Genomic DNA, 26,263 nt, shown 5'->3' with positions numbered 1-26,263 from the left:
AGAACAGGGCTATGTCTGGAGCAGATATCCAATAGATACTAATTAGTAATTACAATGACTGAGCCACTGTATTCGTATGGAACGATTTCAGTGGCTTCTCTCCTGGTTTGTATGATCTGAAGCTTTTTAATATCTGTATATTTGTCAGAAAGTCAGCATTAGAAACCCTCTGCAGCAAATCATACGTTATTAATTTGATTCGTGTTTTAAAACTTACCTTTGGCATTATGAAATAATTCCTCAAGTGAGGAAAACAGCCAATTAAAAAAAAAGCCCATTTTTTTTAATCTTAAGGAAAACAGTCAAAGCAGATGTCCCTGGTTACAAATCCAGCTGATCAATAACGTTTCACAATTTGTACCAACACTGGGGGAAAGGAGAGAGCTTAGCACGTCACTCTAAACCGATCAGTACCAAATTTCCCCAGAGCACAAATGGGTTTTTTTTTTTTTAAGATTTTATTTATTTATTTGACAGAGAGAGATCACAAGTAGGCAGAGAGGCAGGCAGAGAGGGAGGAGGAAGCAGGCTCCCCACGGAGCAGAGAGCCTGATGCGGGGCTCGATCCCAGGACCCTGAGATCATGACCTGTGCCGAAGGCAGCGGCTTAATCCACTGAGCCACCCAGGCGCCCCCAAATGGTTTTTTTTTTTAAAGATTTTATTTATTTATTTGACAGAGAGAAATCACAAGCAGGCAGAGAGGCAAGCAGAGAGAGAGGAAGGGAAGCAGGCTCCCTGCTGAGCAGAGAACCCGATGTGGGGCTTGATCCCAGGACCCTGGGATCATGACCTGAGCCGAAGGCAGAGGCTTAACCCACTGAGCCACCCAGGCGCCCCGACAAATGGGTTTTTAATCAAAGTCCTAACTTTTCTTCTCTTGTAAATCAATTTTTCTCCAGGCCCTCACAAACACCACCGTCCTAGATACAGAGACTCACAGGAGGACCACTTGGTGTAACACTCTCCCTCGGAGCAGCGAGAGGGTTCTCCTAGGTGGCAGGTGCGTGGGAAAATTTTTAACTAACCAACGCAGGAGTTTCGTGTCATATTATTCTCTTGCCCAAAAGCTTAAGAGTTGGTTTCCTTATCCACAGTCTGTTCCCCTCGAGGCCACCTGTTGGGGCCATCTTTTGCAGAGCGAGGGAACCAGAGCACTTCTGAAGCAGCGTTTTCTTCGCCCAAGAGAGGGCGGACCGTGCGCGCAGAGCATGCCCCCCGGTCGCCGAGGTTCCAGCACCCGACGCCCGCCTCCTTTCGGATTCGGTTCACACGGCAACAGCCCGAGTGGTCCACCCCTTCCTCCCGGCTGGCGCCGGAGGTGTCCTCTGCGAGGCCGCTTCACCGCCCCCGGCGGGGGTCTTTCCGGAGCTCGCCGGGTCCATTTCCCCCGCGCGCCCCTCCCTCGGGGCCGCCCCAGTGAGGAGCCCCGCGGAGGACAGGCGAGGGGGCGGGGCGAGCGCCTGACGCGCGGAGGCTTCGGCCAATGGGAACGCCCCGCGGCGCCGGCCGAGCCTCCCGCAGATAAAAGGGAGGCACGGCCGCGCTCTCCAGCCTGCCACTGTCCCTGGCGGAGGAACGTGTCCCTGGCCGGTCGCCTACTTTCCTCAGGTGATCCTGGTCACAGCTTATTGCCTGCGGCCGCCGCGCGCTTGACTGTCACTCCTCGAAGCGTCCCAGAGTCCCTCCGGAGCGGCAGCGGGCGGGTCCATGGAGAAGGGTCCGGTGCGGGCGCCGGCGAAGCCGCGGGGCGCCAGGTGCAGTAATGGGTTCCCCGAGGGGGAGCCGCCGCGATCCGGGCCGAGCGGGCCGGCCGAGAAGCCGCCGCGGCCGGAGACCAAGAGCGTCCAGCCGGCGGACGGCTGGAAGGGCGAACGGCCGCGCAGCGAGGAGGATAATGAGCTGAACCTCCCCAACCTGGCGGCCGCCTACTCGTCTATCCTGCGCTCGCTGGGCGAGGACCCCCAGCGGCAGGGACTGCTCAAGACGCCCTGGAGGGCGGCCACAGCCATGCAGTTCTTCACCAAGGGCTACCAGGAGACCATCTCAGGTCAGTGCGCCCGCCGGCGTCGTGGGCGCGGGCTGCTCCGGCTTGCGGGCACGGAGTAGGTGGCCGCGGGAGGCGCGCGTCGGCTCGGGGAAGTTTCCGGAGTTGCCTCACTCTTGGCAGAAGATAGAGTGTTGTCACCTCCAAACCCCACCTTCGGACCTGGCCCGGCTCTCCCGCCCAGGCGAGGGCCCTGTGCCCGGCGTCCGGCTCAGCGGTCCTTGCGGGGTCCTCCGGATCCCGCGCGCAACCCTCTCCTTGAGCCTCGGGTTGCGGGGACCGCGGTCACTGAGCTACCTGCCAGGTGGGAGGCTGGAGCCCCTGTCGCCCAAGCGCCCAGGGCCGGATGCTTGAAGCACTTGCCGAACCCAGACTTGCCAGGATTAGGATCGCCTGGCGCTTGTGGAAGGGAGGGCTTCCTAGGTCGTCCCTCTTCTCGAGGTCTAATTTTTTGATAGGTCTGGGGTGAAGCTTTGGCTTGGTCTGCTTGGAGCGCGGGGGTGATTCTTTGTGGCAAACTCGGAGACCCGCACTCTCAATTGACTTGCTAGGGCACCGGAGTTTTGGGGAAAGTTCTAATTTTCTCTGGTCCACTGCAAGTTAACTCCCATCTCAGGACTTTCCCAGGATTTGGCCCAGCTCAGGGCATGGACTTGCCCAGAGTTTGAGGCGTGACGTTTTGCTGTCCCCATTCTAAAAGCTCAAAATCAATAAAGTGACTCTCTGGGAGTCGGGAAGTTTCGCTGGGCTCTGGGACCCCGAATCGGAGTACCTCTAAGTTGGATTTGCCCAATGTTATCCGTGCCTGAGGGGGGTCAGACTTTCACCCAGAAGGTTGGAAAGCTGTAGGGGATGGGGGAGGGAGAATGGAAAATGAGGACTTTAGTGCCTATTTGCTGGGCGAATGGTGCTGTTCTTTACAAAAAAGAGAAGGAAAGCTTCTGACTTCTGCGACTGGGACCAAGGATGTTGTTTTCCAGCTTAAATCTTTGGTGCCTCTTGGTGACATTTAGTTATTTGGCCTAAGAAGCCTCTACCTTCATTGTGTCTCAAGGAAGAACAGTGTTGCTTTGCAAGGTAACTTCCCTGCCCCCGTTATTTTCTGGATGGCCTATCCGGTGACTCCAATAGATCCCGGGAAGAGCTAAGTTATTTTTGCTCAGTCTTCCACACCCCAGAGGAAGGGTGGGAAATCAGTGTGAGAGGGGTGGGGCCCCAAAAGGAAATAATACTACATACTAAAGCCAAGAAAGTCCTAGTTCTGTGTCCAGGTTCTCTTTTTTACCTCTTGATGGTAACAGTTCAGAGACGGAAAATCCGAATTTCAAACTGCAAAGACTGAAGAATAAGCAGCCTTCATTTGGTGAATATTCTATCATTTTGTAACATTCCACAATGTAATGAAGAAACCTCTTTTAGGGACTTACTCATTCTGCCTCTTGTGGACACTGAATGCAGTCCCCTTCATAACATGGGTCAGACTTTGGGAATCTTGACCAAATTCACAGGAGAGAGGTATTTCTGACTCTCAGACAGGTCACAAAATTACCTAAAGTGGTTCACAAGGTTTATTTAAATAAGTGGTGAGCATACGTTTGTCTTATGAGCCATAGGGCTAATGAATCCAAAAAACACTTGAATCTACCTTAGAAAATGGTTTTACACCTGTTAACTTATTACTTCAAAAGTGCATGGGCCTAGATACAGAAAGCAGATTAGGGGTTGCCAGGCCCTGGGGAAGAGGGTAGAATGGGGAGTGGCTGCTTAAAGGGTTTCCCTTTGGGGTGGTGAAAATGTTCTGAACTAGAGAGTGGTGATAGTGGTGTTTGCACAACACTGTGAGTATATTAAATGCCACTGGATTGTACACCTCAAAATGGCTAAAATGAATTTTTTAAATGATAAATTTTATGTATAGTTTACCACAATAAAAAGAGTCCACAGGCCATTTAAGAATTATAGTAGCCGTTAACTGAATACTTTTTATGTTTTAACTGCCTTATGCGGAAGGTCTTGGTTAATCCTTAGTTTGAGGTAAACACTGTTCTTTTAACCCCATGACAAGGAAACTGAGGCAGAGAGGTTAACATCTTCAAGTGGTAGGCTGGTATTTGAATTCAGACAGCCTGAATGTGGAACTCTTACCTACTTTCTCATGTTGTTATTTTGATGTGTCAGTGTACCTTATCTCTAAATATTTCAAACTGAACTATGACCTAACAGCTGGGTTAGCAGCATTAAAAAAAAAAAAAAAGGTGGAGTAGAATTGAAAAGTTCAGTTTATCATAAGTAGTAAGGTTACAAGTTGTGAGGAGCTTCTGTGTGGGTTTTGTAGGTTTTTTGTTTTTGTTTTTTTTTGGGGGGGTTTTGTTTTTTTGTGTGTGTGCACTGGCTCCAGATGTAAATATAATTAACTGTGGATTGTGGTAAAAAGTTTGAAAGCCTCTACCTAAAGGCTCACACTTAAGGGCTTAATACATTTCTTAGAGGCACATAGTTAGAAGACAGAGAGGAGAGGACAACAAGGACAGTGCTGAATTTAAAGGAATAAACCTCAAATGGTGGTGGTCTAGACCCTAGCCCAGCCTGGGTGGGAGAGAGAAGGAAGGATATTTTAAATCTGTAGACAATATGGCAGAGAGTAATAAAACAATCCTGAACAATCCCTAATTTTTATTTCTTTAGAGAGCATAAGTTAGTGACCACTATAAATTGTTTTGGGAAGAAACAAACTTCTTTAAAACTCTCACTTTTCTTTACTTGTAAACAAGATACTCTGTATCTTTCATATCTCTTATGGTTAATGGTGTTGACTTCAGTGTTGTAAAATAGAAAATAAATTGGTGCTTTACATTCCTCAAATAATTTTTTGTTACTTCCCTCCTTAGTAGATTGATGCTAACTTCTGGCATTCTGGGGAATTTGTCATTTCTCCCTGTACTGCCCCTTCTCTGCATAACCCTTGCCTAGTGTACCTTTCATCTACTTTCTAATGTGTACCTTACCATGGGTACATCTATGATCACCAGTGATGGGGTTTTGTCAGGGCTGTGCAAGTCTTCTGCTCACCGTTCACCACTGGGTTAGGAGGAAATGCTGAAAAAGACACTGCGCCCTCTCCCAGGAACTCGCTCTCTGAATCTGCCACTACATCGTGATCCTTGGACCAGCTCATCTTTCTCTGTTGCTGTCCTATTTCCATTTAACACATCATAATTCTCTTTTATATTCTAAGTTTTACCTTGATGAGGTCTCCTTTTTTTTTTTAAAGATTTGTTTATTTATTTTAGAGAGGGGGTGGAGAGGGGCAGAGAGAGAAGGAGAGAAGCAGACTCCCCGCTGAGCGCAGAGCCTGACACAACATGGCTCGATCTCAGGACCTGAGCCCATGACCTGTGCCGAAATCAAGAGTTGGATACTTAACTGACTGAGTCACCCAGGCCCTCCAATGAGGTCCCCCTTCTAACAGGGAATCTTCCCTGTATGTCCAATATCTTATTCAGAACTTTAAATAAATTGGAGGGTCTACTGTTCTTTGAGGTGCTTGGTCTTCTTGTCCCTGTGTCTGATATTTCCCATTCCCTGTTCCGCCCTGGGTTTAGATGGGAATAACCTTTTAATGAGCATTATCTACCAAATGTTAAGGGCATCTACCTTTTTTCATCAATTGTCTTCTTTATGCGTTTATGGGAATACACAACTCTTGTGTCGTATTTCTAATTAATGTAGGTTTTAGCTTGTCTTATCCAGGATGCCAAAACAGTTTTCATAAATCAGTTTTTAGGAAACACTTGAGCGTGTGTGAAATGCAGCATGAGGAGAGGTACCACAGGTGATGGACTTCTTGACTGTCTTCCCACCAGGGTTGAGGAGCCCTGCCTCAGTAATTTTCACTGCAAGATGATATCTATCCTTTAAAGATAACACAAGGCAGGGCACTTCAGTGGTTCTGTTGGTCAAGGCTCTGACTCTTGATTTTGACTCAAGTCATGATCTCAGGGTTATGAGATCACCTGTGTGGAGCTCTGCACTGGGTGTGGAGCCTGCTTAAGATCCTCTCTCTCCCCCTGTGCCCTCCCAACCCCCCACCGCATGCGGGCACTCTCTCATTCTCAAAAGAAAAGAAAGAAAGAAAGATAATACAAAGCAATTAGAGACTTTGTTTATCCAAAAATGAGTCTTGCTACTTCATGCTGAAATGTGCTAGTACTCACAAAAGGTTTTTTTCTCTTTGTGAATCACAAATCCTTGTGATTTACCACCAATGATAAACTAAAAATTATAACAATTTATAAGGTATGAATGGGGACAAGAATCAAATTATTTACTATCTCTCCCATATTGTGGGTAAAATGTCAGTTTATGTTCCAAGTTTTAAAGTATATTAAAGAAATGTTAATTTCATCATGGAGAGGTGCTATTTTTGGATGTGTGTAGTTCATCTAAATATTGATTCACTAGTAATTTTTATTTTAAATCATTTTGCTAATGAATACTTTTATAGGACTTAGTTCTATTTACTGCTAGAAAGTGTACTATGAATAAAGAAGAAAAAATAATGAAGTTGTTGAAGTTCGTGCCTGGAATTTAGGAATAGTCAAAGTTGATTAAAGCTGTTAAGCCATTGAGAATGAAGGAAAACAGCTTGTCCTAATGGTTTCTTTTATTTTTTAAATTATTTTTTAAAGATCTATTTATTTATTTGGTAAAGAGAGAGTGGGTGGGGGGAGGGGCAGAGGGAGAGCATCTGAAGCAGACTCCACACTGAGCGCAGAGCCCATCTTGGGGCTTGATCTCACGACCCTTGAGATCATGACCTGAGCAGAAACCAAGAGTCAGACACTTTACTGACTGAACCACCCAGGTGCCCCCTAAGGTTTTCTTTTAAAAATATATTATCTATTAACAATTTTTCTGTCCTGGGAGAAAAAAAGTTCACTACAGAAATACTGTACAGAAATACAGAATACCAAACAAAGCCATCACTTTGGTACCTGTTTTAGTTTCATTGGGTTGGTATAAAGTACCACAGACTGGGCTGTTTAAACAACAGGTATCTATTGTTCCGCAGTTCTAGAGGCTAGAAGTCCAAAAGCAAGGTGTGGGTGGAACCATACTCCCTCTGACAATTGTAGTGCAGAGACCTTTTTTTGCTCCTCCCAACATCTGGTGGTCAGTATCAAACCTCGGTGTTCATTTGCTTGCATTATTCCAATCTCTGTCTCTATTGGTGTTCAAATTTTATTCTTTTAAAGACACCAGTCACATAGGACTGAGTCTATTGTACTCCACTATGTCCCTTCTTTCTTTAGTTAATTACATCTGCCATTACTCAATTTCCAAATAAGTCACATTCTGAGGTACTGGGGTTTTGGGATCCGATTTATCTTTTTGGGGAGGGAATATGATTCACCTTATACCTATACCAGGGCTAAATTCTGTTCTTCATAAGATGGGCAACTTTACAGTTTCATGTAACAAATTTATTGAGTGCCAGGCCCTGCACTGAATGCTTGGAACACAGGATAAGTGAAGCCAGGGTTTCTGCTGTTACGGAATTTACAGACTTTTGGACAAAGACCGATATTCATCAAAATCACATGAGTGAGTGTGGGATTCCAGATTGAGAAATGTTAAGGATAAAATGGACAGAGCTCAATGAGAGCACTTAACAAAGGAATTTATCTGTGCTGGGAGATAGGAGCGTGGATGCCTGAGCTGACATGTGAGTAAAAACAGACACTACTGATGACTTCCTAGGTGCTGAGTTCTTTACATATATCGTCTCGGTTGCCCTCACAGTAGCCCTAGAGGGTAGGCGATGTATTCCCATTTTACAGATAAGAAAACTGAGGCACAGAGAGGACCTGCCCAAGAACGTATCTTGACAATAGCAGTGCGGGGAGGATGATAGAAAATGAGAGTCAGGGGCGCCTGGGTGGCTCAGTGGGTTAAAGCCTCTGCCTTCGGCTCAGGTCCTGATCCCAGGGTCCTGGGATCGAGCCCCACTTCGGGCTCTCTGCTCGGCGGGGAGCCTGCTTCCTCCTCTCTCTCTGCCTGCCTCTCTGCATGCTTGTGATCTCTGTCTGTCAGATAAATAAGTAAAAATTAAAAAAAAAAAAAAAAGAAAATGAGAGTCATATTCTCTGGCATTCTATTTAATCATAATACTGTGCTGATTTATTTAAATTCCGTCCTCCTCCTCTCCCTTTTTGTATTTTCTCTGCCGTTTTCTTTGTTCAGCTCTTGAAACTCTTCCATGGCTGGGTTTCCCCCACTAATTCATTTGCAATATACTCCTGTAATTTGAGTCCCATATTAGGTTGAGTCAGACTGCAGTATTAAAATTTGCCAGGAGAGGGCAACTATCTAATCTTTGATGAATGCTAGATTATGAATCCTGGATCATATGAACCATTCCTAATTCTAGTTTATATAAATGAATATATTCCCTGTGGTTCTACATTCTCTTTTGCATCTATGGCAGTTAGATCTGGGGATAATTTGGATTTGGTTAATCAAAGATTGTCTGAACTGAGGTAAATTTGTTATACTCAAGGCTGAGAGGACATTTACTCACTGGAATTTTGTCTGATTATAAGCCTCAATGGCAGTTTTTTAGGCCCTTTTAGAGAAGAAGGACTGTTTGTACTCCACGTTGAATCCCTAGCAAACTTCTCAGCATGTGTTTGAATTAATTTCATAAAGACAAAGACCCCTTCTTAACTCTTATCTTTTTTCTACCACAATCCTCTCTGTGTAGGTGCTCAATAAATACTACTTGTTTTATACACTGAAGAAAAATTCAGAGGACTTGTCTTTATGAAAAAAAGCCACAAGTTATTCCAACTGGGCCTCCTGAATACTTTTAGGCCAAAGGTCATTCTTTATTTTATTTATTTATTTTTTTAAAGATTTTATTTATTTATTTGACAGAGAGAGATCACAAGTAGGCAGAGAGGCAGGCAGAGAGAGAGAGAGGAGGAAGCAGGCTTCCCGCCAAGCAGAGAGCCCGATGTGGGACTCGATCCCAGGACCCTGGGATCATGACGTGAGCCAAAGGCTCACCCAGGCGCCCCCAGAGGTCATTCTTTAGACAAGTGTGTAGAGTCAGACAGTCTGCACTGCAGAAACTCACCTGTTTGAGATAGCTCCTAGAGTCAGTCAACATATTATTTCAAGGTATCAACTGAAGTGACTGGTCTGTTCCCTGGCGCATAAAAATTATGGGGAAGGATCTCTAGAAAATTTGTCAAGATTGCAATCAGTTTTTAAGCCGTCATAGAAATGTTCAAATGTACACAGCGGAGTATAACGAGCTGCTGTGTACCTTCTAGCCTCAACTATTAACATAAACATAGGTCTATCTTATTTCAACCCTTCTGCCTCACATTCCCTCACTGAATTGTTTTAAAACAAATCCCAAATATGTCATTTCATTGACTATATCTAAAATAAAAAGACCTAAAAAATTATGCTTGAAATTAACAGTTATTCCTTACTTCCAAATTTCTATCCAGTGTTTAAGTTTCTCTGATTTTTCCACAGGTGTCTCTTCACAAATTGGTTTCTTTCTTTCTTTTTTTTTTTTTTTTAAGATTTTATTTATTTATTTGACAGAGAGAGATCACAGGCAGGCAGAGAGAGAGGAAGGGAAGCAGGCTCCCTGCTGAGCAGAGAGCCCAATGTGGGGCTCAATTCCAGGATCCTGTGATCAGGATCTGAGCCGAAGGCAGAGGCTTTAACCCACTGAGCCACCCAGGCACGCCTACAAATTGGTTTCTTTGGATAAAGATTCAAACAAGATTCACACATTGTATTTGATTAATGTCCTTAAGTTTCTTTTAATTTGTTACGATTTGCTATTCCTTTTTATCCTCTATAATTTGTTGAAGAAACAGGGTCATTTGTCCTATAGAATTTTCCACATTATAGGTCTTGCTCATTATTTTCTCATGATTTAGTTTAACATGTTCCTTAAATACTAGTGGAGTTAGAGGTGTGCCTCCCTGATCCCACCCAAAAATAACTCTTAAATTTAGTAAAGAATAATTTATAAATTGTGGCATATGCTTCCATCAGGAGGTGACTAAATATCTAGTTGTCTTTTTGTGACATTAAAATTGATCAGTGTTAGGTGTTATCAGCCTTATTCATCCATTACAAAGTGCCTCACCAGTCTTTCACCTACTACTTTTAATGGCCATTGGTGATTGTCTAGACCCAGTAATTATAATTTTTCAAAATAATGATGTTTGGTTCTTTAATTCCTTTTGAATTCATTGACTGAATTTCTATAAAGAAGATATAGAACAATGTCTTAGACTATTGCAACTATTTAGTAAGTTTAAAAGTATTTAAAATAAAGCTTAAAAATATGACTGTTAATTTCTTTTATTCTAAAGTAGAGCTCTACCTTATTATGACTTAATCTAGAAGACATAAAAGAAAATAATTTAATTACATAAAAACTATGAACTGTCACGTGTGAAATAACAACATGAATGAAGTCAAATGACAAAATGGGAAGAAATATTTACAACTCCCCTTGAGACAACAGGGTAATCAAACTAATATAAAAAGAGAGGCTAGAAATTAGTATGAAAGGTCAAAACCAGAACTGAAAATTTGAGAAGACCTGTAAGCAGACAGTTCGTGGGGCAGGAAATACAAATGACTTACATACTTGGAAAGATGCTTGACCTCACTTTCAGTAAGAGAAATGCACACAGACATTTCTTCCTTGTTAGATTGACAAAAGTCCAAAAATTTGATATTGCATTATGTTATTGAAGTGCTAGGGCAAAAACTATTACTGTTGAAAGGATACTATCCTTATGGAGGATAATTTGGCAACATCTATCATATACAGAGTTATATATGCTACTTGAAAATCCAGCCTCTAGGAATTTATCTTAGATAGATACTTGGACACATTAAATATGTATGCTCAAAGTTAGCCAGTATAGCCTTGAATGTGGAAGTAACCTCAATGTCTAGGCCTTTAGAATGGCTAACTCAGAGGAGTTATATTTTGTAGGAAAAATGGGGTATGGGGGACAATAAAATGTTGCTTATATTGGTATTACATGTTAATCAGAATATGAACTGGGCAGATAGCACATAAGTATAGAAGCAATACTTTTCACTATTTCCAGTTTTTTATTTTTGAGGTATGTGCATATATTTTCAAATAGGTGAAAATATTTTGGCAAAGTTGTTTCAAATCTAGGAGTAAAATAAATACAACTTTTCCTAAGGGCTAGCTAACAAGAAAAATCTGATAACTGAAAAACGCTTACCCTGAAATTATAGAAAAATAGTGTATATATATATATATATTTGTGAGCTTGATCTTCATTGTGATTTTTTTTTCTTTTAAAGATTTTCCCGCTTAATAGGAAACTGGATGCAGGGATGCAGGACTTGATTCTGGGACTCCGGGATCATGACCTGAGCTGAGGGCAGATGCTTAAGGGAATGAGCCACCCAGGCACCCTTCATTGTGATCTTTATTGCTTGTAGAAAGAGACTGAGTTTGAATGTGACCTTCTCTTTTAACTATGCATGTAATTACTGGCATGTTTCTAAAGTTTAATTGTCATTTTTCCCCTTTTGTAAAGGGTGGTATGGAAATACCTGCTCTGCCTGGGCTCATCTAAGTAGTTTGTGACTACAGCATTCATGTTCTAATTGACATCATGCCCCCTCAGTTTTTAGGTGCCTGTGTTTTCATATGAAGATCCACTTAGTATGTGAGGATCATAATATGTAGGAATTCTGTTTTTCTTCCTGAATCCTGGCAAAGAGAAAGCAGGGTCTGTAACAGGGACCAAACAGTAAGTTCCTGTGGAGAGGAGCATATGGAGTTTTGTGTGGTCAGAAGGAGGCAGATGCTTCTGGTGGAGAGACTTGAATCCGCAGATTACTGTGGAGGTGGTAACTTTTGAGCTGAAAGTAGAAGGAAATTCATTTTGAGGATTTAAAATTTTTTTTTTTAATTTTTTGTTTTTTAAGTCCTCTCTACACCCAACTCAAGGCTCGAACTCTCAGCCCTGAGATCAAGAGATGTATGCTCCACTAACTGAGCCAGCCAGGCACCCCAAGTGTTTTTGTTGTTGTTGTTGCTGCTGCTGTTGTTTATTTATTTATTTTTAAAGATTTTTATCTATCAGAGAGTAAGCAAGAGTGAGAGAGCACGGGGAGTGGGGGAGGGGTGTGGGGGGAGCAGAGGGAGAGGGAGAAGCAAACTCCCCAATGAGCAGGGAGCCCACATCAGATCATGACCTGAACTGAAGGCAGACGCTAAACTGACTGAGCCACCCAGACACCCCTTTTGTTGTTTAAACAGAAATTGTCCATGCTGGTTTAGAGAAGGCTACCATCTAAGTGTTCTGGATTAAAAACAATATACTAGTATTCATAGTTGTTGGTACCATGGAGTTAAAATTAAATGAAATTTTTAAAGCATATTATTGTCTACTTTTTAAAGGTCAAGATGGAAGGCATCAGTGGGCTCCTTTCTCTGATGTTTTTAAAATCCATTCTGGCCAGTCAGCCCTTCTATGAACTTTACCTGAATGCATGTTGCTAGTTGGCGTATTTGGTTTAATTGGTCTAGTCTTTACAGTCTGGTTGTTGGTTTTATCTGTGATTCTTCTGGTTAATCTCCTTGCTTACTTGTGCTCCAAGTCCTGACTCTTGTACTTTTTGAGTATCTCTAGACTCTGTCTTATCTTCTCTTTGTCCTCTCTCACCAGAAGTCCAGTGACATCTTAACTTCCCAACTTACTTCCTAGCTGTTCGTGCCACTGTAATTTTACTAAAATTGAACAGGTCTCATCCTTCTGAAAATACTTGCCTGATTTTTTTCTTCACCATGGCTGTGAGGTTTTGTTGTGCTCCATTCTCTCGACTGCATTCTTTCCCCCTTCTCTTCCATCACTGCTCCTCTCATGAGGGCCTTTAATTTAGAGCACAGTCTGTCTTGAAAAATCACTCTGCCTCATTCCACACTGGAGCTGGAGATCAAGGCAGACATTCTGCCTGAGGCTCGTTTTTCCAAAATATTTGGCCCTTATTATCTGTTCTCTTCCTCTAAATCGTTTTCACTGTCTTTTCCGGATTTTAGTTGCTAACCATGAGGAGGTCCACCCACTACCCATTTATCAACAGCTATTGCTTCTCTAGAGTTCTGTGAACAAGAAACCAGATTTTGGTGAGGAAATTGGCTGTTGCTGAGTTCTGCATTGAATTTTTTTGAGGTCCAGTTGGTCCAAATGCGGTTTCAAGTGAAGAGCTTTGCCAGAACATATGGCTCTTCTCTATGAGGTATGATATGTTTTATGTACATCGATGAGTATTTATTTTTCTAAGTTGGAATCAGAACCCATTTCAACAGAGGCCATTGACAAATGTCCCAAACAAGGAAATTCTCTACTAAAAAAGATTAAAATGCAATTATGCCTATTGTATGGTAAGCTGTTCATGAGCAGAGATGAAGGTGTTAGGTGCTGGAGTTCAACTGAGAGTGAGGACTTTGCCAAGGGGCTGACTGACTACCCCTTCAAAATATTCGTGTTTTCCACTAATGCACAGGCAATCATGGAAGTGCCCCTGATTGCTACCAGAAACAATTTGCCTTTCAGCAGCAGAGTGATTAGCTTCCAGCCGTTAGAGCCCTTGCTCTGCATAAGCAAGATAAGTCATGCTTATCCCACACTGTTTTTTCCTTTCATTGTAATATCCATTTCTTCCTATTCCTCCACCATTGCTATAAACTGAGTTTTTTGAGGGTGGGGCTGTTTAGAAGTGAAGTGCTTTATAAGAGAGATGTTTCAGCTTTATAGTTAGTGTGTTAGACTTTGTTCGCTGATAGAATCCTGAGGTCCAGCTGGTGTTTCTTCAACTATTTTAGTGTGTGAACAAGTTCATCCTGGTATAATGGAAAGAACAACTAGTCTGGACTAGTCACAGCATCCCCACTAACTAATTTAAGCCCTAACAAGTTCTTTTCAAGGCTTTCTGGATCTGGTCTACAGGAGGGGCAGTTGGACTAGGAGTGGAATTGTCACACCTAGGTGTACTACAGGCATGTTTGTCAGAATTGTTTCATTGCTCACTCTGATGACTTCCTTCAGCTGACACATGAGGTTCTACCTCAGGCTTCTTTCATGACTAAAGGTGCTGTTTTCCTTTGAAGCATTCAACCACACAGATAGTTTCTATGGTAACACGTCTCTCTCTCTTTTTTTTCTTGTGACGCAGATTTTTGAAAATGTTCTTCATCTATATGCTCTTTAGGCCTGTGATCTTTCAATCTATAGCCCCATGGATGAGAGAAAGCCTTCATTTAAGGACTTTTTCCTCAGAAAGATTAAACAGTTGCTAGTCATACTAGTGCTTGAGGTTTAGTCTGTTAATAAGGTTTCCTATTCATTAGAAGTGGAATTGTTGGATTGCCTATTAGCACAGTAATAATAAGAAAACCAATGTTCTCTGTCAGGATTGTGACATTTTATTATTATTTAAAAAAATTTTTTTAAAGATTTTATTTATTTCAGAGACAGAGAGCACACTTGTAGGAGCGAGAGAATCTCACACAGACTCTGTTGAACATGGAGCCCAAAATGGGGCTCCACCTCACTGCTCTGAGATCATGACCTGCACTGAAACCAAGTGTCGGATGCTTAACCAGCTGAGCCACCCAGGTGTCCTATGTCATTTTCTTTTACTTTTACTTTTTATTTTTTTAAAGATTTTATTTATTTATTGACAGAGAGAGAGCACAAGTAAGCAGAGTGGCAAGCAGAGGGAAGGAGAGAAGCAGGCTCCCTGCTGAGCAGGGAGTCCAAAGCAGGGCTCTATCCCAGGATCCTGGAATCACGACCTGAGCCGAAGGTGGCTACTTAACCAACTGAGCCACCCAGGCGCCCCCCTACTTTTAATTTTTTTATATAAAATTTTCACACACAAAAATGGACAAAATTGCATATGGACCGCTAACATACTTACTACCTAGATTCAAAATTTATGTTTTGCCCTATTGACCTGGTCTATTTTACTGAAAACAAGTCAGACATTTATTTAGTGGTGAAATGTCACCCTAGAAAGTGTTTTTCTTCTTAACCGCTTCTACTATCTTTACTAAAATTAACTATTAATTTCTTCATATCATTTAATACCTCATCTACATTCATAATAGTAGAGTTAACACCTAATTCTACACCCCCAATTGTCCCAAATGTCTTTGACTCATGATTTGTTTAAACTAGGACCCCCTCAAGATCCATACATTTGCACTTGATTGTTAGTTTTTTAAAAATTTATTTTTTATTTTCATTTATTTGTTTTATTGTTGGGTTTTAATCTAGAAGATTTCTTCCTACCTTTATCCTGTGACACTGACTTACCAGAGATTGTAAGTTGTCCTATGAGCTATTCCACCTTTGAGATTTGTGATTGTTTTCATTTAACTTGTTTCTCTGCCTCTCATATTCCTGGAACTGGAAGTTAGGTCTAAAGACTTGATTAAATTCAGGGAAAACATTTTTAACAAGAATGCTGTTTTCTTCATACCATATCACACCAGGAGACATAATATATTTGGATCTTGAAGATTTAAAGTCTGTAGTTAGTTTGAAAAGTGATTCTTTACCGGTTTCCTAGGATAAACTTCTATAGAGATGTTCCTTTTTCTTTTTTTTTAAGCGTTTTTATTAGTTTGAAGTTTTAATGGGATTCTCCTTTCCCCTGAAACTGTTCTAGTTTCATTTCAAAAAGTAAAGGTCAAAGTAGCATTAAATTACTGAATTTTCCCTCATACAAACCAAATAAATAGCTGGTAAAACAGTCTTTTGCAAACAATGTGCACCAGCTCTGGGCTCTGGCAGCCTCTGGGTATCAGGCTGCACTTTCTGTCTGCTCTCTTGGGCTGATGGATAGCTTCTCTCCTTCAACCCCTGTGTTTATCACTCATACAACTTCTATTTTAAAACATCAGATTTTGGGGCACCTGGGTGGCTCAGTGGGTTGAGGCCTCTGCCTTCGGCTCAGGTCATGATCCCAGGGTCCTGGGATCGAGCCCCACATCGGGCTCTCTGCTCGGCGGGGAGCCTGCTTCCTCCTCTCTCTCTGCCTGCCTCTCTGCCTAGTTGTGATCTCTGTCAAATAAATAAAATATTTAAACAAACAAACAAACAAACAAACATCAAATTTCTTCCCTTTGTTTCCTTTGCTGTCACAGGCTTTAGGCTTGTTACCTTGTGGCTGACTGTGAACTACAGCAACTCCTGATTTCCTGCCTCTGGGCTTTCCCCCTTGAGTTCATTGTTCTTGTAGGCCAGGTTCAGATTTCTGGTGGCTGGTGATCAGGCTGTCCTGTGGAAATCAGAAGATGGGGTCAAAATCCAGCTATTATACTAGCAGGTATGATCTTCTTTAGCAGGCACGTAATGTTTCCAAATAGAGCATCAGCTCATCTGTAAAATGGGAATGATAACTATTTTTGACAAATGCAGAGTAAAGCAGGGCTTGAAAGAAGTCATGAGCAAAATGTAATTTTAAATTTGAAAAATGCTCTAAAATAGAAGGTTATTTGATTTCTATCCAATTCTAGACACTCAGGCAAGGCTTACTTTTTGTTGTTTCCTGTTTTTCTATATTTTATTTCCTATAGTATCTCCCTTCCTTTTTTTTTTTTTTTTTAAGATTTCATTTATTTACTTGACAGAGAGATAGCAAGAGAGGGAACACAAGCGGGGGGGTGGGGCGGTGGGGAAGGGAGAAGCAGGCGTCTTGCTGAGCAGGGAGCCTGATGCGGAGCTCCATCCCAGGACCTTGGGATCATGACTTGAGCTGAAGGCAGACACACTTAACGACTGAGCCACTGAGGTGCCCCCAGTATCTCTCTTCCTTATACCCTCTGGAAAACCCTCCTTTCTTTCCATCCATCTTAAGGCCTGGATCAGATCTTTATGCTCAATATAGTCACATGTTTTTTCCTAGTCCATAATTTTTCCTTTTGGTAAAAATTGTTGTTTTTTTTTGTTTGTTTGTTTGTTTTTTACTACTGCTTCTGTAGTCTAGCTTCTAGGCATTCTCTCCATTTTGGGAGGTTTATTTTACAAAAATTCTAATATAATTAACAGGCAGTGTTCCATTAGTTTCAGGAGTACAATATAGTGATTCAACAATTCTATACATTAGTTTCAGTTTAATTGATGCACACCCTGCTGGTATTTATTTGTCAGACAAATTACAGATGGTTCCATAACATCCGTCTGTATGCTATTTCATGGCATAAGTAAATGTAGGATGATAAGGGATGAGCCTATTAAAAGCTTCGGAAGCAAATGGATAGTTTATCAGATTGGTGTGTTCTTTCTTTAGAACTGCTGTGAACCAGACCTTGTTACCACCATCTGTTTTGTAAATTCCATTTACAGTTTAACAGCTGGATTGTGAAAGATATATAAAATTATCCAATTAAAAAACTAAATTTGGCAAGTGTGCCTCTTTTTTTTTAATGACTCCTTGAATACACTCTTCTTTCTTTCCTTGGATAGCCTTTTAAGGTTCTCATTTTTGTCTACCACAAATTTTCAGAGTAGTAAACTGAGACCAGATTGGGAATACTTAGGAGGTTTGGATAACTTTGAGAGTTAATAATGTGCAGAATTGGCAGCCTTCAGTTTTATCCATGAAAAAGAAATCTGAAGTTTAAAACAGGTGCTTTTCCCTACCTCAGTACAGAAAGCTGTTATTTATTGCCTTCGCCTATCTCAAAAGGTGACCGATCAGTGGGGGTGGGAAAATAATTGTGTTGTAATTTGGCATTGATTTCTAACACCCCTAGAACTGTGCAAGTGAGGAACCTGGGAGTCCTGTTAAATTCCTTCTCTAAAACCGTCCTCTTACCTGTGAGGAGCCTATAGCTCAGGTCACAGTCTGTACAACGTTCAAATGAGAACATGCGTCTTTGGACTTTTATTTATTTATTTATTTATTTTTAAAGAGAGAGATCACAAGTTGGCAGAGAAGCAGGCAGAGAGAGAGAGAGAGGGAAGCAGGCTCCCCGCTGTGCAGAGAGCCTGATGCGGGGCTTGATCCCAGGACCCTGTGATCATGACCCGAGCCGAAGGCAGGCAGAGGCTTAACCCACTGAGCCACCCAGGCGCCCCGGGTCTTTGGACTTTTAAAATTCATTTCTTCTCATTTGCCATTCTGCTTTTTGGACCACTGTGTGTGTGGTTTTCCAAGAGCCAGTTAAGTAATGGTGTCTGAGTAGACGTTGTAGAAATTGTAGGCACTTCCATTTTCTCATTTCAGTACCTTATAAATAAACCACAACAAACTGTACTGTTGTAATGAGGGAAAACTTTTGTTTCATAAAGATAATTTCATATATGAAAACATGTCCCTCAACAACAAACACTGTGTTCGTGACAAGCCCATCTAAGAGGATGGTAATAGTTCTCTAGTATTTTATTTGCTGAATAAAACATGCATATTAGTAATATTTTGAGGGCAGCCAGTACATTTATTTCAGTATCCTTGGCTATATTTTTTGAACAGTTTTATTGAGATATAATTGACATGTAGCACTGTGTGAGTGTAAGGCATACAAGAAGTTGATTTGATACACTTACATCAAATACACTTGATATTGCGATGTAATTACCAGTGTAGGTTAGCTGATACCTCCATCACCTAATTACTGCTTCTTTTTTGTGATGAAAGCATTTAAATCTACTTTCTTAGCAACTTTCAATACGTAAACAGTATTGTTAACTATATTCAAAAAGATGTGCATTTAAAAAAAAAGCAGCGATGTATTCATCTTTAGCTAGAAGTGTGTATTTTTTGGCCAACATCTCCCCATTTCTCCCACCCTCCCAGCCTCTCGTAATCACCATTCTAATCTGTTTGTAAGAGTTTGGCTTTTTTTTAGATTCCACATGTAAGTGAAATCATACAATATTTGTTTTTCTCTGACTTATTTCACTTAGCATAATTCCATCAAGATCCATCTCTGTTGTCTTCCCCATATTTTATTTTATAATTTTTTTTTTTTAAGATTTTATTTTTAAGTAATCTCTACACCCAGTGTGGGGCTTGAACTTAACAATCCTGGGATCAGGAGTCATATGCTGTGCTGACTGAGCCAGCCAGGCGCCCCTTTGCTGTATTTTAATTGCTTACAAGCAACACGGGAATTTATCTCTGCGAGGGAGGACAAGAATGAAAATTTCCAAAATAACCGATTTTTACTTTTCTCTGCAATGCATTAGATCTGTCCTGCTGACAAACTTGCAGTTTGTGAAATAAGTTCATGGAGCATATGAAAGCTGTGCCACAGCTTTGTCTACTCCAGCAGATGGTGTGAATGGTTGTCTAAAGTCATCTTAGTTTCCACCGTTCTATCAGTCTGTGGAACGTTTGAATTCATGCTTATTTTGGCCAAATTTTACAAATGTTAGCTTTGTCTTGTTAAGTGCAAGAAGCTGTGAGTGTTGGAAGTGCTAATAAGTGGTGTACCATCATGATGGACATGAAAGCAGAGATAGTGACTTACACTTACTTGTAGGACAAATTTTTCAAAAAGGGGGTAGAATGCAAAATGTTTTATCACCACAATGAGGGCAGACAGAAGCCTTTTTTTTTTTTTTAAAGATTTTATTTATTTATTTGACAGAGAGAGACCACAAGCAGACAGAGAGGCAGGCAGAGAGAGAGAGAGAGAGGGAAGCAGGCTTGCTGCCGATCAGAGAGCCCGATGTGGGACTCGATCCCAGGACCCTGAGATCATGATCTGAGCCGAAGGCAGCGGCTTAACCCACTGAGCCACCCAGGCGCTCCGAAGCCTTTGTTTTAATTGCAGAGTGTGATCTAGGGAGGTTTCTGAAGGAGTTTGCAATGTTGCATGAAGCTGGCTCTGTCTTTCCTGTGTAATTGATCTCTAGCCAGTTACCTTCTATGCAAAGGTAACCTCAGTATCTTGCTTTTTTTCAGGAAAAACACCAAAACACCAGCACATGCATGAAAAACTCAATAAATTTTTTTTAATTAATGAAAGGTCTGAAATATACAAAGAAAAGCACAAAGAATTTGTTTAACCAACATTTATCTAATTTGAACAACTCTTAATATTTTGCTGTAATTGCTTCTGAAAATACAAATGGAGTTTCATAGATACCTCTTTCTAATCATGTTATCCTTCCTCTACGGAGTTAACCACTCTCCTGAATTTGACCTCTACTCTCATGTCTATTTTTATACTTTTATTTCATATGTATGTCCATAAAGAACATGTAATTTTGCTTCTAGTTCATGTAAAGGGATCATACTGTATATATCTGCTATTGCTTTTAATACTTGCTTTTTTCATTGAACATTGTTTCAGGAAATAATTCAGCTTTGATTCACTTACTTTCATTGTTGGGTCATATTTTATTACATGACCCTATCCAAATTGTGTAATTGTTCTTCTGATGCACGTTTAAATTCCTAATTTTGCTCTTACCAATAATGTTGCAATGATAATTCTTCTATGCCCTTGGCCATGCAAGTTTCTTTGGAGCCCTTTCTTTGAAATCTGTCTTAAGGAAGTAAACTGGCAGGGTAAAGACTGACATATTAATTAGATCAAGTGGAAGTTCTGTGTTTAAATCTGATTCTGTGCATGGCATATGGGGCACTGTGTGGAAACTTTAAAGCCTTAAGCTACAATGCCTGCTTCCAGGGTTGGGAGAAATTACATGCATGACAGTGGTACCAGGAGGTGTGATGAAGTAAGGGGTGTATGCTGGTAGAGGCAGCTCTGATGTTGGAGGGTTTGGGCCAGTGATTCAGACCTTTCTCCCTCAAGTCAGGGTAGGCTTGTCTTTGTTAGCCCCGTGAGATGATTTAATTCCAGCCAGGAGCAAAGAGGTTTTTTATGCCTTTTTAGCTCTCACTCTGTGTTTTGCTGTCTTAGTTCTAAAATTAGTAGGCAGACCCATTCCCTTCACTATCCCTTAGGATGGATGCACATTCAGTGTTCCAGGCTTTCTTCCATTGTCTGCTAACATCGTTCTCCAGGAAGGTGCATGGGATCTGAAATTCTGGCTTCTTTAGAGATCTCTAATTTTTTTAAAAAAGATTTTATTTATTTATTTGACAGACAGAGATCATAAGTATGCAGAGAGGTAGGCCAAGAGAGGAGAAATCAGGCTCTCTGCTCAGCAGGGTGCGGGGCTCGATCCCAGGATCCTGGGATCATGACCTGAGCTGAAGGCAGAGGCTTTAACCCACTGAGTCACCCAGACACCCCAGAGATCTCTAATTTTTAGTGCTGATCACCAAACATCCTAGATTATGTTAATTCCTATTACCATTCATTCAAAAGAAATTCCATGAGTCAGCTTTTTTTTTTTTTTTTTTTTTTTTTTTTTTTGTGGGGAATCTCCTCGGAAAGGATTCTGCCTCCTTTTACCTTTACCCTTGCAGAAGTAGGCCCATGTTTTTTATATGACTGTGTTTGAGTAGGAGCATGTTGAAGTTGTGAAGATTTTGATAGCAACGCAAAACATGGACTAGAACTTTAATACAGGGGCTCTCAGAGTATGGTTCCCAGAGCAGGGGTGTTCGCATCTTCTGGGAACTTGTTAGAACTGCCAATTCTCAGTCCCACCCAAACCTACAAAATCAGAAACTTTGTGAGGGGGTCCAGTGATTTGTGTTTTAACAAGCCCACTGGGGGAGTCTGAACAGCACCCTGCTTCAGAGGGTGCTTAAATAGGAACTTGGGCTCCTGTTATGGATCTGACTTACTATACTTTAAGGAAGCGACTTAAGACATAAGGGATGGCTGTCCATCAGGGCTATTTGTTGGCATTGCTTAGTCATTAATGACATGAGAAAGGTATACTTTTACATTTTTCTTTGTGTGGGGCATTGTAATAGACAAACCTTTAACTTTTAGAGGCCCTTTCGGTTTCTTTTGTTGGTTATGACCAACAGTAGGAAACAGAATGCCATAAATCCTTGTTTCCAGGGTTACCTCTTGCTGCTGATAACAGGCAGGAAATTAAAACAATCTGTGATAGTGTTTTGTTCTTATTAGCCACAGATGGTAGCTTTCAGATACGTTGGAGCAAAACATAAATAAATATAGCAGGGAAACTTCATTATTGAAGAAAAATGATTTGGCTAGGTCAAGTTTATAGTCTGGGTTCACTTTTATGAAATGGGATATAGGCAACATTATATTGCTCCATTACCACAAAGCATTAAGACATACGAGGGTCACTAGTTTTTTTTCCCTCCTTTTGATTTAATTTTCAGTATGTAAAACATTTACATGATTTCAAAGTCAACCGAGTGACAAATTATGTTTAAAGACATCTCCCTTCTATCCATATCTCTTCTCTCCTGTTTTCTTTGTCCTTTGGGTTCATCATTTTTATTAGCTTTTTGATTTATTCTTCCAGTGTTTCTTTTTCAGATAAGCATGTAAATGTATATATGTTCATATCTCCCCCTTTCCACTTTCTTTACACAAAAGGTTGCAGGTTATTCTACAGTCTTTCAAGGTTATCTTAAAAAGCTCACTCCGTTAAGGGCTACCTTAAATTCAGTGAAATTCACCAACTTGGTGTGTACAATGTGAATGTTGACGAATGTGCGCAGTTGCACAACTACCTGAAGGTATAGACTCTTTCCAGAGCCCAAAAAAGTTTCATTGCACCCTTTTGCAGTCATTCCCATCTCCCACCCTCTGGTCCCTGATAAGCCATCTGTCTGCTCTCTCTCTTTATACTTCTCTTTCCTAGAATTTCATATATAGTTTTTTGTATGTATGTATATGACTTCTTCCACGTTGTATAATTCTTTGGAGATTCAGCCATATTAGGACAGATATTAGTAGTTGTTCCACTTTATTGTTGGGTATTGCTCTATTGTTTTTATATTCCACTTGGTGGACATTGTCCTGTTGCTTTTTTTAAAAAATTTTTTTATTTTGAAATACTATTTTTTTTCCCATTTTATTTATTTTTTTCAGCATAACAGTATTCATTGTTTTTGCACAACACCCAGTGCTCCATGCAAAACGTGCCCTCCCCATTACCCACCACCTGTTCCCCCAACCTCCCACCCCTGACCCTTCAAAACCCTCAGGTTGTTTTTCAGAGTCCATAGTCTCTTATGGTTCGCCTCACCTCCCCAAAATACTATTTTGAAATAATATTAGATGTATAGAATACTTACAAAGATAGTACAGAAAGCATCTATATGGCCTTGCCCAGCTTCCTCCCATGTTAACATCTCATATGGCTTATGGTACAGTTACCATCCCTTAAGAAAATAATATTGGTACAATAATATTAACTAAGCTACAGGCTTTCTGTGGATCTTAGTTTTCCCATTGCATTTAGTTTTCATGTTTCTTTAGTCTCCTCTAATCCATGACACTTCTTCAATCTTTCCATGTCTTTTTAAAAGAGTACCTGTTGGGGTGCCTAGGTGGCTCAGTGGGTTAGAGCCTCTGTTTTCAGCTCAGGTCATGATCCCAGGGTCCTGGGATGGAGCCCTGCATCAGGTTCTCTGCTCAGCGGGGAGCCTGCTTCCCTCTCTCTCTCTGCCTGCCTCTCTGCCTGCTTGTGTTCTCTGTCTGTCAAATAAATACATAAAATCTTAAAAAAAAAGAGAGTACCTATTGAAGTATTTTGCAGAATGTCCCTCAGTTTGTCCAGCGATTGGACTACAGTTACACACTTTGGGAAAGGAGACCATAGGGGTGATGTGCATTTCTCATTGGATTATACCAGGAGCTACATGGTATCGATATGTCTTATTACTGGTGAAGTTAACCTGGATCACTTGGATAAAGTGGTGTTTGCCATGTTTCCTCACTGAAGTTAATGGCTTTCCTTTTCTGTGGTCTGTCTCTTAGAAGAAAATTATTACTTTTAAAATTCTGATGTGTGTTCGTGTGCACAGGACACATAGTTCAGTGACTCTCTCAACCTTACTTATAATAATAGTAATAACAACAGCTACCTCTCACTCCACCTGCACACTTCTAAACACATATGTGTTATCTCAGTTAATCCTTGGGATACCCCTGAAAAATGTAGGCACTATTTTCATGTCCATTTTATAGCTTAGAAGATTGAGGCATGGAGTACTTTGCTGAGGGTCCAACAGCTGGTTAGTGATGGCCCCAGATGTTAACTTGGCCTAACTTGAGGACCAGACTTTAACAAGGTCCATATGGTTGTTGTCAGAGCTTAGAAATGGGGATGCCCTCATTCTATGCCAGAGAAAACAAATAAATGCTGCTTTTTGATCATTCTCTTTTGTTCTTTAAGAAAAGAACTTTGTTTTCCTTTCAGGATCTTTTCTTAGGTGACTAAAGATTTTAATAAGCTATGCATGACAGTAATCTTACTTTAAAATCTTAGAGAAATCCAGGATACTTCGGGGAGCACTCGGGAACTTCTTTCAGAATTATGACTGAAGTTTAGGGCAGAGTAGTCAGTATAGAAAGCTGATTGTGGAGAAGTATTTACTTCAAGAATCAACTTTTCGGGATGCCTGGGTGGCTCAGTTGGTTAAGCCGCTGCCTTTGGCTCAGGTCATGATCCTAGGGTCCTGGGATCGAGTCCTGCATGGGGCTCCTTGCTCAGTGGGGAGCCTGCCTCTCTCTCTGCCTGCGTGTGTTCTCCCTCTCTCTCTCTCTCTGACAAATAAATAAATAAAATCTTTAAAAAAAAAAAAAGAATGAACTTTTCTTCCCTGGATTTTATCAGCCTCTCCTACCAGTGCGGTGTTTGTCTGTGGCTATCTAAACCCTGCATGTTCACTTTCGTTGACCGCACTAATGACTTTTCCACTACACAATCACATGTATCTCAGAATAGCCTGACTCAGGGGATGATAACTGTAGTTAAACGATGACTCAGTATCTGTGAGCCTCTATTCTAGTAGCAGCGGAGCCGCTGAAGGTCAGGCTGTGTGGGTGGACGTTTGCATTTCTTCCCTGTGACTCACTCTGCAGCCCGTCTTTCTGAGGGGAAATATCGGTAGGTCACTGCACACTGCTGCACGACGCCTCCCTGCTCCGTCTCGTCGTACTATGTAGATGGGTATCCCCAAATCCTTGAAATCACACAGCGTGGGGTCTTGAATGTGTGTAGGCTGCCAAGATGTCCAGATACCAGTGTGCGTTTTAAAAATAAAGCTTTTTTGTTTCTAAATGTCTGTCATATGCCTGGCCATATGTACCAGAGTCCAGAGGTCAAAAGCCAATCTGGACAGGCATACATGTAAGAATTGTAGCATTTATTTCCTTAGGGAAGAAGGCAACTGTTTAAGTCTGATGCTTGCATACAGTAACTAGAAAATTCTGTAAGAGTAGATGATTATTTAGGGGATAGATAACATATCAAGTTTATGGGTGTCTAGATCTGGCTTAGAGTCAGATGGCTAAGGCCCTCTGGCCTCAGAAGTCAGATATGGTTTTCTACACATCTATTATAGAGCAAGTGTTAGGTACAAGAAAATGTAAGGAAGAAAGTGAAAGCGACTCATTTCCATCACCAGAAATAGCCACTCTTTTGTTTCGCATAATTTCTCCCTTTCTCCTTCTGTCATGCAGCAAACACATTTGTTTGTAATCCTGCATTTGTTATGTAATACTATATCCTAAGGATTTTTCTCATCATTAAAAAAAAAAAAGACTTTGCTAATTTGGTGGGAGAAAAATAACTAGTTTTAATTTGTATTCTCTTAATATTTTAGTTAGGATGAATGTTTTGTCTTTGTTGACTGTCTATATTTATCCATGGAGATTGTTACTTTTTCTACTCCATCTCTTTCTATAAAATCAGAAATGTTACTAAAGCAAAACTCTTGATTTCAGATGTCCTAAATGATGCTATATTTGATGAAGATCACGATGAGATGGTGATTGTGAAGGACATAGATATGTTTTCTATGTGCGAGCATCATCTAGTTCCATTTGTTGGAAAGGTAAGGTTTTCTCTGTTTCCTAGTAATTTTAAAAAGCACATTAAAGTTTTAAAATTAGGATTATTATATTTAAAATCATTACCTGCTAATTCCTAACATCCCAGATATGTAGAGTTACACAAAAACATTTACTCTTTATCAACTTGACTAATCTAATAGTTTGAAGCTAACCAAACAAGGGGCACCTGTGTGGCTCATTTGG

General features: G+C 41.0%; 1 protein-coding gene across 2 annotated transcripts in view; it reads left to right on the top strand.

Annotated features, from left to right (window-relative positions):
• Positions 1-1,555: 1,555 nt before the first annotated feature.
• GCH1 (GTP cyclohydrolase 1) overlaps positions 1,556-26,263 on the top strand; it is a 42,869-nt gene continuing 18,161 nt past the window's right edge. For both annotated transcript variants that reach the window (XM_046009392.1, XM_046009391.1), the window contains exons 1-2: positions 1,556-2,049; positions 25,952-26,061. In XM_046009392.1, the coding sequence (XP_045865348.1) occupies positions 1,710-2,049; positions 25,952-26,061 (450 nt within the window). In that variant the 5' untranslated portion in view covers positions 1,556-1,709. The remainder of the gene's footprint in view (positions 2,050-25,951; positions 26,062-26,263) is intronic.

The sequence above is a fragment of the Meles meles genome, chromosome 6 (genome assembly GCF_922984935.1).
Source record: "Meles meles chromosome 6, mMelMel3.1 paternal haplotype, whole genome shotgun sequence".
NCBI classification, from domain to species: domain Eukaryota; kingdom Metazoa; phylum Chordata; class Mammalia; order Carnivora; family Mustelidae; genus Meles; species Meles meles.
The sequence above is the reverse complement of the archived record's forward strand: the minus strand, read 5'-3'. Positions and strand labels throughout refer to the sequence as shown.